This window comes from Pezoporus wallicus, unplaced genomic scaffold (assembly GCF_028554395.1).
Source record: "Pezoporus wallicus isolate ANWC-B61680 ecotype Strahan unplaced genomic scaffold, APGP_CSIRO_Pwel_v1 contig_6274, whole genome shotgun sequence".
In the NCBI taxonomy this organism is placed as follows: Eukaryota; Metazoa; Chordata; class Aves; order Psittaciformes; family Psittacidae; genus Pezoporus; species Pezoporus wallicus.
This window is the reverse complement of record NW_026635738.1, coordinates 1070977-1084306: the sequence shown is the minus strand read 5'-3', so window position 1 is coordinate 1084306 and position 13330 is coordinate 1070977. Positions and strand designations below refer to the sequence as shown.

Genomic DNA, 13330 nt, shown 5'->3' with positions numbered 1-13330 from the left:
GCTCCCACCCACGTTGCCAGTGGCTGTAAACTCCCATATTCCCCACAGATGGGCATTAATGGCTTTGTTACTGCCAGACAGCTCGTGAGCTGCCAAGAATTAGGAGCCCGAGAAGTTAAAGGAAACAAGTGTAAAAGCTGAGTTGCAGCCAGAAGGAGAATTGGGACCCATCCGTTTCACGTGCCTGTGTCTCATCCCAACAGGAAGCCTGAGCTCCTGCTGAGGGCTTTTTCTTGCTCTGGGTTCAAGAAAGACACAAAAATGCTACTGCTGCAACATGTTTTGTGGTGTAGAAGGCAGAATCCCTCACTCTGCAAGGCTGTGTGCCGGACTGCAGCATCCGGAGACACAGCTCCTTGTGCCCTCCGCTGGGTTTGATTGGGCAGAGGATCAAGACACCCTGGAACTCCCCATTGGAACACCGACACGCACCCTAAGGAGGAGGAAAGGGCCAGTCTCTTCTCCCCCTCATCAGCCACCATTAAACAAACAAGGAACAGCGGGGATCTTGTAGCGCACGCTACAGCCAAGAGCTACCGACAGCCCGGTCCTGAGCCCGCAGCATTGGCAGGCCCAGTCCTGCAGCCCCGAGGCACGTCTCGACCCCAGGACATGCTATGGCTCATGACACCCCTATTCCACTCTGAGCCCACCTGGAAAGGAGATGGATGGACCGGGGTTTGCCTAAACCCAGGCATAACCCTGCATTCCCCGGGCTCCTCAGCGAGATCCCACTGCTGCCAAGCACCACGGTGGGACCCGCAGTGCCACAGTGACAGCAACAGGCTGCCAGTGGCTAAGGAACAGCATCAGGTCCTTCTGCTCCTGGAGCCCATAAGAAGCAGCCACATTTACCCCAGGAGCTGCCCCCCTGGGCTGGACTCAGCGCTGACTTCCCATTTGGGGCTGGGATGGGTCTGTTTGGGAACTGAGAGCTCAGCCCTGAAACAAACCCTAAAGTTGGGCAGAAAACAGAACTCTTCCTTTTTTCAGATGGTTTAAAAGAAACCCCACGGTTCTGATCACAGCCACCCTGAGATCCTGCTGGCCCCGGTACCTGCCACACAGTGCCGGTGCAGCACAGGGTTGTGTGCTTAGCTCTATAGCAAGAGGAGGTCGAAGCACAAGCAGGGGTGGGAAAGCAGGACCAAGCTCACCAGTAAGCCTCTCAAAACACGCACTGTTTGCTGCCCTGCCATTTACCTTGCTCAGAGGGAAGACTCGGCTTCCCAAGAGCTGCTGCAGGACAAGGTTTTGGTGCCTTCTAATGAGGACAGCAGAGCACAAGGGCACTTCTCCAGCAGCCAGGCACTGCAGTGTTCAACTCCCATAAATAACCCCTACAATCCTCCCGCGGGGCGAGGAAGCATCGGCCCCATTGCTCCCACAGGGGAGACTGAGCGCGGATGAATCAATGCCAGCCCAGCCCTACAAGCAGGGTCCGAACTGAAAACAAACCCAAGTCCTGCTTCCCTTCTGCGTCCCAGCTGTTAGACAACACTGCCCCCAGTAGCTCGGCTCTCTTCCCAAACCGAGGTATGCGCTTCAATTCCCGGACTGCGGAAGGGAGAAGGACAGAGCGGGAAGCAAATCCTGGCCTCGGTAGGCACATTGTGCACAGCCTCTATGGCTGCTGCAGCATTAGCGGCTTCCAGGAACTGCAGAGCAAGCCAGTAAATACAACACCAGCTCCGCTGCCACCTCCCTGCTCGATGGGAATGATCAGGAATTGCGGGCAGTCTGCACAGGGATTAAAGGGGCTCCATGTTGACCAGACCAACCTGCACGAGGAGAGGACACAGGGCAGGGCTGTGTGCCCTCAAAAGATCCAGGACTCTTATGACTTATGGAATGCCTTCCCCAAGCAGCTCCAGAGTGCATCTACTCCAGGGCAAGCTCTGCATCCTGTGCTAGCGGGGGTGTTGGGAGATTCATTTCCAAACTTAGCCTCCTCTCCCGCTTCTCTCTGAAGCTCTGGGATCATGCTACAGCCTTGGATGTGTCACAGCTAATCCACAGGAAGCCAGAATGCAGCCCTGAGCTCTGCTGGCTTGTTTTAGAGGTCTGGTGGCTAGCTGTAATTAACCCTTTAAATGCTGGTTTAGGCCAGAGGGATGCTCCATCTGACTGGCTGCACAAAGCAAACCCAAGGTAATACAACTGCAATCTGTGCAGCTCATTCATCCCCTCAATGACCCAAGGCCAGTGACATTACCACCTTGTCATCTTGCTGTCCTGCAAGCAAAGGAAAGGCAGAAAGCCTTGCAAGAAATGGCTAATAGCTGGATGCAATGAGTGATAGGAGGGAAAGCAGAGAGGGGAAGGGCTTCAGACAGCAGGGTCTGGCTCCTGAGCTTCTGAAGTTGGTTTGTGTGGCAGAAACCCACCATCCAAGACCCGGTGATGCTCCTGGCACCCCCTGCACAAACTGGGGTGTGTCTTCTCTCTCCATTAAATGGCGTTGTGTCAGTCCAGCACAGCCTCAAGTACCGCCCAAACACCTTAAGCTTTGTTTCCACACTGCTGTCCTACGATGTGCTATGCCCTGTAACAGCTTTCCTGCACAAAGGGGCAGCAGCTTTCTTTACCCTAAGTGAAACCACTACTTACTGCTGGCATGAACACAATCCACCACATATATTAGTTTTAACACAGCTGAAAGACAAACACAGCCTCACCCTTGGCCTCTTCTAGCTTTTGCCTTCCCACCTCAAGTTTTGTCTGCACCGAATTCCATAAGACTTGTGATACAACCACCGCACTGATCCATGCAATCGGAGGTTGCAAATCTCGCCAGAGTTTAGTCTATGAAGCCAGCAACTTCGTGTTTTCCCTCTGTAGGAGTAAAATAACGTTCCCACACTCGGATCGAAACCTTTGCTCTGCACAGATTTAATTCATTACTTATGAATCTCTGGCCAACGCCGCTGGTCCTTTCACTGGCTCTCTACTTGCTGTCACCTCCTGAGGACAGGGAACCCCAGGGAACCTTTCCCTTCCCACGTAGTCAAGTAGCTTTGCAGGGATCCCAAGTAATGGCTTCACCAACTTAGTGCTTGTGTTAACAGTCCTCTTGCAGAAATCACCCAGGTAGCAATAACGAGCTGCCCTTTACGACTGCTTTACAGCGGGTTGGGCAGGGGCCAAGATATTTTCCAATGGAAACTCTTCTCCCCGGGAATCACCCTGCATCGTATTTCACACGAGGCCTTTGGTTGGTTTTAGGAAACGGGAGAAGATTCCTTTTTAATTGTGCTATACTTAGGTGCAAGGGCAGTTTCGTGACACGAATCACTGAGGAGTCACTGCACGGCCTGCAGGAATCGTTTATGAGGCCGGAATGGCCGCAGCTCTGCTAACACCTCAAAGGAAAGAGCCTGTATTCCAAGCTTATGCTTACGCAGGATTGCCTGGACCACCTTCAGGACTTGGGTAGGAGCTGCCTCTTTGCTGTGTCTGCACTGTGCCTAAGCTATGAGACCCCAGAGGTGGCAGCAATACAAAACACTAACGGTACCAACTGATTTGCTCCTTCCCTATCCAAACTCCTCCTTTTGAAAACACACTCGTGCCAGAAGGCTTTCCAACCTTTTTCAGCTGGAGAAGAGTGAAACACAGCTCCCTGCCCTTCCACAGGGTCTTCACAGCACTCCTGTGACCCGTCTGTGGGTGACAAAGCGAGACAGCATCCCAAAGCGCATCTCCTCTGTGTGCTGAGGACGTTCATCTCAGAGGTGCCTGTGGGAGTCACAGCGGAGCTGAGCGGAGGGAATGGGGCTGAAACACTTTCCTTGGAGGCTGCACTCTGCCCAGCTGCGGTTTCCAAGCGTTCCCTCGGCTCTCTAAGCCCCAGGAGAGGAAACGTGGCTGGGAGCGCCTGGCGCAGGATGGGGCCCATCAGTATTGTTGTTATCACCCCCCCCATGGCCTGCCAGGCACTGCCTGCAGAGCGTGGCTCGGATGGGTCCCAAGCAGCTACGCAGCAGCCTCTGCATGTGAAAGCCATTAAGCGACAACACAGAAGCAGCTCATGAGGCTAAACCCATGCACGTTGCCATGCTGCCAGCGAGACACCAGGGTGCCGGCATCGGGCTGCACGTAGGAGCCATGTACATCCCCCTTGAAGCCAAGGTTGGTGTGGCCAGCTCTGATAGCTCCTACAAGACACAGACAGTGGAGAGCATCACCCTTGCACAGCCTGGGTGCCAGCACTGCTGTCCTGCTGTTGGAAATGTGGCATGTGGGAGCATCAGCGAGGCAGGAACTGGAACATCTGGTTTTCCCGAGCCACGCTTGGAAAGGATAAGCTGTATTCAACCCCTAGAACACAGCCAGCCCAGCTGCAAGGCAGCAGATGAGCAGAGCAGGACAAAATTAGCCACTTCTGAGGCGCTCCTTCAAGCAACACGAGGTTGCCCTGCAAAAACAAACACACAAGGAGGAACATCGTGGGGTTTTTATGCAGCTGCTGGAGGGATTCATGCGCTCCCATCACCGCAGTGATGCATCCCCTCGAGTCACAGCTCTGTGCGCGCAGCAGATTCCCACCTCCCTGGGTCTGCCCGCGGCCCAGCACGGATCACAGCCAGCATCCCCGCTCCATCCCAGACAGGACCAGACAGGGGAGCTTCCACCGACCTGACCTAAACCAAAGCCTGCTGCTTCAGGCCGGGCTCCCTCCACCCCCTTCCCAGGCGTGGCTTTGAGAGAGAAACTAAGATCTTTGGCCAAGGCAGCTCGTCTGGGCTCTGGCGTTCCCAGGCTTAGCTGTTCCTCCGTTCCTCCCTCAGGAGGACTCAACCCACACCCTAGATCCTCTTTTTAGACAGCCCCTCCCACCTCTCCCTGACCATGAGGCATTTGCTCCAGCAGAACCTATTTAACCCGTTCCCAGCATGGCCCCTGGCTGAGCAGGGGAAGGAAGGTGTTTACAGCATCCCACACAAGCCCCCGCACCAGGGAGAGGAAGGAGAGGCTTCCCCCCATATCCTAACAGTATCTGTAGGGAAAAGTGCTCTTTTGCTTCTGATTTAAGTCCTTCTCCCTGCTAGAGCAGCCTTGATCCTATGGGCCAAGGTGCCAGAGGATGCTGCAATGGATGCTGCAGAGGCTGTTGCTGGGGACCTGAATTAGTGATGTCTGAACCTGGAGGTGGGCACAGGCTCCAACCAGGGCTATAAACTCCACCCTGGAAACCTCCATTTCAAACTAGTGATTAGACCTTATGACTTCATCATAGACATGCAAAAATAGCATTGCACAGAGCCTTCTTGACAAAAGAAGCTGCCTGTATAGGGGAGCAGAATGCAAGTTGCCCAGCTGCTGCTACAAGACCAAAAGGACCCGGTGTGGTGGCCAGGCACAATTCCAAATGAATAGGAACAGGCTGGCTGGGTCCTGGTTTGGACCCAGAGTTCATGTCCATCCAACCCCAACCAGTCTATGATTCTGTGTCACTAGAAACTGGACCACAGGTTTGTCAAAAGGAAGAGCTGCGGCAGACTGTGCCTGCTGATGCTGATGATGCTCAAGAGCATACATCAGCATGACTGCAGTGGGAAGAGTGTCCTATCACATCCCAACACCATGCTGTCAGAGGGCAGCCCACAGACCCCAAACTGGAGGTAAAGCAGGGCCACACGACTGAAAAATGCCGTAGGTGGGAGATTCATCACCACAAAGTGAACATCACCATTCCCCTCCATCAAGTGCTGTCACCAAAGCAGCATCTCAGCCTATTGTAACAATCAAATCAAAACTGACACTTGCTAAAACAGAACACCACAAGCCCATATGCCACATCTGAAACACCATCTCCAATCTCAGCTTGACTTTCTTAGTAGCATGATGCCAGGCAGCCAAAGAGATGTACTTGCTCCTAACCTGAGGGGAACCGGTTTTACTGTTGCACTGACAGAAAACAGCTGATGAATATTACACTTTGATTATCCCTGTTTAAATCCAGTGGTAGCACATCAGCAAAGAGGATCAAACCTTTTGAGGGAAGGGAGGAGCTAGAAAGTGAGGACAGAATCTGTTTACTGCTCACGGTTCCTATAACATACCACAAAAGCTACAGCTGGTCAACTTGCACGGTTGATGCTCTTCCTGATGACAGCTAGCCTCGGAAGAAAACAGGAATGGCTGTCATCCCATGGGTTTGCTTTCTGCGCCCTTTGCAAAGCGAGGACTAACGCTGAATTTCAATCTGACATTTTTAGGTTTGGCAAGCAGAGATGCCAGCTTCGCTTCGGTGTCCACGTAAACAGCAGTCCTTCGCTACGAAAAACAAGCTCATTCTTTACTGCAAAGGCCGGGTCAGAAGTAAGGGCTGGGGATGCCTAATGTGACACCTTCACCCTCCTGTTGCGACAGGCAGTGACCCTGGGCAGAGCATGTTCATGCAGGTGGCAGAAGCTGCAAGGGGAGCTGCAGCTTTCCAGCCTTTAAGCCTGATCTCAGCAAGGCCTGGGGAGAAGGGTGGGCTGATGTGGGGTAGCAGTCATCCCTCTGAACAGCAATAGCACCATTAAGCACAGCTCACTAACAGAGCTGCCAACTTTCCACTGTGGAAGAGACAGATACATTCTCTTTGAGCCTGACAGTGATTGCCTAAATCATTGTGTTGGCTGTTGTGGGACTGGTTCACAAGTTCCATGTCCCCCCCACTCTTCTCATGGTAAGCACAAGAGCCCCTGTGCAGCCCGCAGGAGCTCCCTGCGGCACTGGAAAGCAGGGCTTTGCTCCTGAGCTGTCCGTCTGCAGCCCTGCTTACATTCTTATTCAGGTATTATGACTCCAAGACATGCCTGAGGACATCTGGGGTAAATAAGAGACAAGACACAAACTCCAGCTGAACTGCAGAGATCAAGCAAAGCACAACAAAGCTTGAAGAAATGGAGAAAGGATGACGCAGAACCGCGTTATGGAAACCACAGCGTGGAGAACGCGGCGTGACGAGAGATAAAACGAGGAATCCCGTTAAATGGCAAACAGGGAGAGAAGCATTAACAACCCATACGAGTCTGTTTCACGCTACCTTCTGCCTGATGCTCTGTTTTAAACCCCTCTTTGCGAGAGCAGAGTGAAAGCAGCTGGGAGAAACGCAAGAGAGACCTGGCAGGGTTCGCAGGCAGGAAAAGAGCAGGATCGAGCCTGCACTTTCACTCCAACAGGGAAAAAGCCACACGCGGAAAGGCACCGCGAGTACACTTAAAAACTGCAGGGAATACAGGGAAAAACGAGTGCAAACAGGACATGGTATCTATTCAATACATATACAGGTGAGGCAAGAGGAACCCCAAAAGATGAGGTGAGCAGCTACACGGGCTTCTTCTCTATTAACATCTACCAAGGGTTGCAGCCAGCATCTGAATGTGCCCAGTGGCGCTGAGAGAAGCAGAGCTACAGCTTCTTAACGTGCGGTCTTCCATCGCTACCAGGGTTTGTAGGCTGGGCTGCACCAGGCTGCAAATCCCCAAATCACTTAAACCCTGGGTGAACATCAAAGAAGCGAGACACCTTGAGGGGTTATTTCACTGCAAGTCTTGCCATGGAGCAGGAACAGCTCCACGCACCACCTCTACGGTGGACGCCTTCTCTTAGCCAGCAGGACTTTATAACCACCACCAAAAAAAAGCCAGTTTTAACTTAGGTTTCTCCATCATGGGCACAGCACTTGGATTCCTCTGAAGCTTTAGGAAGGAGCACAACAAACAACACAGTGGCTGCTGCAGTGGCCTTACGGTGACACTTACACCAGAGATTATTAATGCTCTGACAGAGTACCACAGAATCGCCTCCTTGTTCCGTGCTTGAGCTGCAGCTACAATTTACATCTGTGATTTGTCCCTTCCATAGGCTGAATGAATCTCGCTCGCAAAATATTTACCTAACACCTCATTTGGGCCTTTTCCCCCCTCCGGAATTCCTTACAAAAGAGAAGCCCGGCCTTGTTTGAGCTGGGGATACAGCCCCTTGTGAGAATGACATTCCAGGCTGCTTGTGTTCTTGCTAGGAACAGCAGTAAAGCTGTTCTGCCTTTGCGGACCGGACACTACCGTACAGATGCTTCACTGCCTGTGGGTTTACCTGAACTGGAGTTTAGCTTCCACTGATGCTTTTCCCCCCCTCCTGATAGCTTTTTAAGGCATTCTGAGCCTTGAAAAGGCTTTCACTGCATCACATAACAATACCAAAGCCTATTGATCATTGCCAACCCTTGGGACTGAAACGATCACAGACTACAGGTCCACGAAGCATAGGATGCCTTTATTTGAAGCAGCTTCGCTGGGGTGAAGTCACCGCTGGGCACTGGAACTTTCGCTGTGGCCAAAGCCACAAAGAACCCCTGGATGAAAGCTGTGACCCCCAAATCTGCAAAGCTTCTGCAGGGCTGTGGTGACAGCAGAGCTCCTCTGATCTCAGCTTCTCCTTCTTATCCCTCCACTAAGAGCATTCCACTTCAGCGAAGGGAAAATAGGGGAGTTTCAGTGCTAGCCTTTTAAATCGAGATCCTAATCTCCACTTCAAAACTGCCACGAGATTAAAGACACGTTAGAAGCAGTCAATACTTGCAAGGGAAAGGCAGAACATCTTTAGGAGGTTTATTTGCAGTTGAGGAATGAAAGCAGTGATGCCAGCTTAGGGAAGAGCCAAGTCTCCAAGTAAAGGCGAACAAACTCCACAGAGCACTTGAAAAGCCATCAGATCAGAGCGTTTCCGAGATGGAGAAACTCAGAAGTGCAAATGCTGCTGTTTGAAGCCTGCTCCCCCTGAAGTGCAGGGGTTTATGCTGCGCACGCTATTTGGAAAACCAGACTTTGCTCCCAATTCCAGCCAGACTTGGCGTTAACACTTCAAGAACCCAGCTCCGGCCATGGGATGGGGCCAATATCCCCATTTGCTCAGCCTGGAGACTGCTCCAGCCAGGTATGGAGTGTCTGCAAGCAGCAGAGCCCATTTCCTCAGTGATTCTTTGGATTGGGTACTTATGCTGTACTCCCAGCAACAGTGCTGCCGAAGCTGGCGTTTGCATCCTCAAAGTTGCTACGTCCGTAACATCAGATGCGAGAGGAATTGATTCCCTAGGACTCTTCCCACATTTGGGATCACATTTGCTGAGCACAACTCCAAGCAGAGGCAGGGAGCTTTGGCGCTGCTGATTTCCTGAACTCGGCCTTCCTAAAAGCTGGTTTCAGTTCAGACTGACAATAAAGAAACAGACACTGGAAAAAGGAGGCTTTTCTCTAATGAGACAGGGATCATTAGAAGCATTATTTACTTTATCTGTCAGTGTTCAATAAAGGGAACATGAAATGAACAGACAAAACCGCTTGCATAACTTCACTCTGTCACGAGCCAAAGTCCCTCGCACCCTGACATCCGTAAATCTGCCATGGCTGGAAGGACGACGCGAGGACACATCCCTCCTTTCCCATCCTCGGGGGGTCAAACAGGGCGGTAACCTCCTCCCCAAAGGAAACCCCTGTGCCACAGCAGAGTGCTTCAGCACATCTTATAGCAGTCATCACTACATCACCAGCACACTTCCTCAGCGGCAGCGTGACGGCGCACAGCAGATGATCTGCTGCCTGACAAAGATGACTCTACAGACTGAATTCCAAAGGCAGCTGTCCCAAAGCATTCCCCCCACTACGCTGCTCTCAACAGGGCTGTAAACCAAGGTTTCTCCACTGCAATCGGAGGAAGATGTCAGTAACACTATCCTGCCATTGCAGGACATTTCCTTCAGTCCATTTCCCCTTCCCATATTCCGAGCGCTTTGTTTTGCTGACCTGCGAGAGCTTTATGTCCATCTCCAGTTTGTCATTGCCCAACAGGATCTCATCCAAAACGTTCTGGGAGCTTTTACAAGTCAGCACCTCTGAACAACAACAACATAAACAGCCTCAAACGCTTAACTACCGACCTTCATACCCCTAAAAACACACTGTCATAATCCCCAATCCCTAAAGAGCCAAACGAAGGCCTCATCAGCACAGGCTTCACAGGGCTGCTCTGCAAGTGACCAGCCACCACGGTCACAACGGCACATTCAGCCCCCAGAGCTGCAGATCCCCAAACGAAACTGACAACACACAATGCAATGGCACAAACGCCTTCACAAAACCCAGTCCTTCCCAGTTAGGGACCTTCTGCCACCAACAAGGGCTGGTTTGTTCGGAAAAGTCTAAACTTGTAAGGAAAGCGTTGGAAAACACCTTGTCTCATGGATTTTGAGGGGTTTTCCTGGAGACAGTCTACACACCTCTTGCCGACCCAGGATTTACTGCTCACTGCGGTACTCCTGCAGTATCACTCATCTACATTAACACTGAGAAGTGGAAACTTGGATAAGAATATCCAAACAGAAAAGCAGAGCCTTCACTTATGGAGATAGCAGCAGCAACGAGTTCATCTGAGGGTTGTGCCGGGCCCCACGTCATCTCTCCGATGTGAATCACTCAACTTTTCTCTCCTCAAGAAACAGGGAAGTTTCTTGTTAAGGAAAACAAATTTAGGTTCAAAAATAAACTTAAACCAAAAAAAGAAACCGCTTTTCCCCTGTTTCTTGCATCATGCAGTGACTTCACTTGAGTGACTGAGCACATGGACTATTCTAACACCACTCCAGGAACACACCTTTCTCCAGTGACTTCACTTGAGTGACTGAGCACATGGACCATTCTGATAGCACTCCAGGAACACACCTTTCTCCTTGCTGACTGATTTTCCAAACCAACACCACCAGCCTCAGGACACCAATACCAACACAACCGTCACCCACCCTCGGCTTCCACCCAGACATTACTATTTGAGCTTGTAAATGGAGACTTTTGGATTCTCTGTTCACAGGGTTTAAACCGCATCCAAAGCTCATTTCCCAACATTGCTCTCCTGTGATTCCCCCAGAACCAAAACTCCCAGCACAGAGCCCCTGCTCTGCCAGCACTGCGGCCCGTCAGCATTCCCGAGCATCCCCACGGGGACATTACCCTACGGGGCTGGGCTGAATCCCGAAACCCTTTATCCCATTGCAGACAGACCCCAGCACATCATCACAGCTGTCAACTTTTGTTGCCATCAGCGCATCCACACCAGCCATACTCATTAAAGCCATGGACCCCCCGCACTGCCGGGTCCAACCGGGCTGGAAAAGCCCTTTAAGCTCACCCAGTCCAACCGTTCCCAGCACTGCCAAGGCCACCACTAACCCATGGCACTGAGGCCTCGTCTCCACGCTGTGTGAACACTTGCAGGGACGGTGACTGCAGCCCTGCCCTGGGCAGCCTGTTCCAATGCCTGAGCACCCTCTGGGGCAGGAATTGTTCCTCAGCTCCATCTAAACCTGCCCTGGTGCAGCTTGAGGCCGTTTCCTCTTGTCCCATCCCTCGTTCCCTAGGAGCAGAGCCCAGCCCCTCCTGGCTCCATCCTCCTGTCAGGCACTTGTAGGGAGCCTTTAGATCCCCCCTGAGCCTTCTCTTCCCCAGACCGAACCCGCAGCCGCTCCCCATCACCGCTGCGCTCCAGCCTTTCCCGTTCCCCATCCCCTCGCCCCTTCCCTCCGCGGTGTCCGCCCCGCAGGCCCGCGGACAACTTTCCGCCCCGTGTCCCCGCTGTCACGGCCCCTTCCCCACCGCGGCCCCTGCGCGGAGCCCCCGGTACTCACAGCGCCGTGGCGGCAGCGGGGATGGCGGCCGCGGGCCGCTCGGAGCCGCGGGCAGAGCAATTGACGAGGCAGGCGGGGCCGGCGCAGGTACAGTCGGCGGCGCAGGGCTGGCAGGCCGGGACGCGGGGCGCCCGAGCGGCCGCCAGCCCCCCGCACAGCAGGGAGCAGAGCAGGCACCAGCCCGAGAGGGGCAGCCGCGCCGCGGGGACGCCATGTTTGCGCTGTGATCCAGTGTCTCCATTTCCCAAAGGCATCTCTCCCTACGGACATGGCATGGCCCCGGCTCCGCCGCTCCCCCGGCCGGCCGGCCCGATGCCGGGCCCGGCCGCGCCCCGCCGCGCTCCGCCGCTCCCGTGCTCCGCGCCCGGCTCCGCCGCTGCTCTCAGCGCCCGCCCCGCATGGCGGCCTCCCCCCCCCCCCCCCCCGCCGCAGGCTGCGCGCTGCCCGGCCCGGCCCCGCTGGGCTCCCGCTCCGCCGCGCTGACAGCCCCGGCCCGGAGCCGCTCTCCTCTGCGCTCCGCCCGGGCCGCGGCCGCCGCCTCCCCCCGCTCCGCCCCCCGCCCGGCGGAAACCCGGCGCCGCTCCAGCCTCCCCCCGCCCCGGGCAGCGGCGAGGGGAGCGCGGAGGCACCGCGGGGCTCCCGGGCACCCCCGAACCCTGCTCGGCAAGAGGGGCAGCGGGGGCCGTGAGGTTGGAGGTGCCTGGGGGCAGGCGGATCCCGTGGCATGGGGGTCCCGGGAGCAGCGGGATCCTGTGGGATAGCGGGGTCCCGGAGGAAGGGGGTTTCGGGAAGCAGGGGGGGATCCCGGAGTCTCGGGGGTAGGGGCATCCCATGCAGTAGAGGGGTCCCCGGAGCAGGGGGGAATCGCGATAAGGAGGTCCTGGAGGAAGAGGGATCCTGTGGCTTAAGGGCGTCCTGGGAGCAAGGGAGTCCCGTGGGGTAGGGAGGTCCCGGGATCTGTGGCATAGGGGTCCTGGGAGCAGGAGGATCTCAGGGGGCAGAGACCATACCGGGGGTCACAGGCATCCAGGGAGCAGGGTTATCCCGGTGGAGGACATCGCCAAACCCAGGGAGTGCTGCTGGGGGGATGCTTTGGTTGCCTGGGAATGCCAAGGGAGGGCTTTCCTACCTCTGCTCCCCTGGGAGCCGGGCAGAGCGGAGCAGGAGCTCCCCGGAGGCTTTTGATGCTCAGTTCCCACCACTGGAGCCCATTCCTGCCAGCCTGTGGGATCCGGCCGGATTTGCAGGGCACAGTGTGTGTGATCACCTACATGGAGTTCAGGTGTGTTGGAGGGAGATGAAGAACGAGGCAGGTGCTTCTCAGTGGGTTTAATTAACCCAAACCATAACAAAGTAATTGGATTTCAGTGCCACCTGTGATGGCTTGGTCCAGGGTACCGGCCATGGTTCACAGCTGGTGAGGTCAATCCTGTCATGACACAAGGCTCTCCTCAGGGATCTGATTGGTTCTAGGTTGAAAAGACTGAGGAATACGAGTAAAATGAAGTCACTGTACAACCAAAGGGAGTAAAGACAGCCTTCAAGGGAGAAACCACAAGGATGGGTGGGAGCAGAGCTGTGCTGGCTCTCCGCAAGCAGCATGGAGCCAGGACAATGGTTCGGGTGGTACCAGATGCACAACGGGAGCCCCAAAGCCTC

The 13330-nt window shown here is 54.4% G+C and overlaps 1 protein-coding gene across 2 annotated transcripts in view; it reads right to left on the bottom strand.

The window, feature by feature from the left end:
* PKD1 (polycystin 1, transient receptor potential channel interacting) overlaps positions 1-12002 on the bottom strand; it is an 83246-nt gene extending 71244 nt beyond the window's left edge. For both annotated transcript variants that reach the window (XM_057398102.1, XM_057398103.1), the window contains exon 1: positions 11672-12002. In XM_057398102.1, the coding sequence (XP_057254085.1) occupies positions 11672-11925 (254 nt within the window). In that variant the 5' untranslated portion in view covers positions 11926-12002. The remainder of the gene's footprint in view (positions 1-11671) is intronic.
* Positions 12003-13330: the final 1328 nt, after the last annotated feature.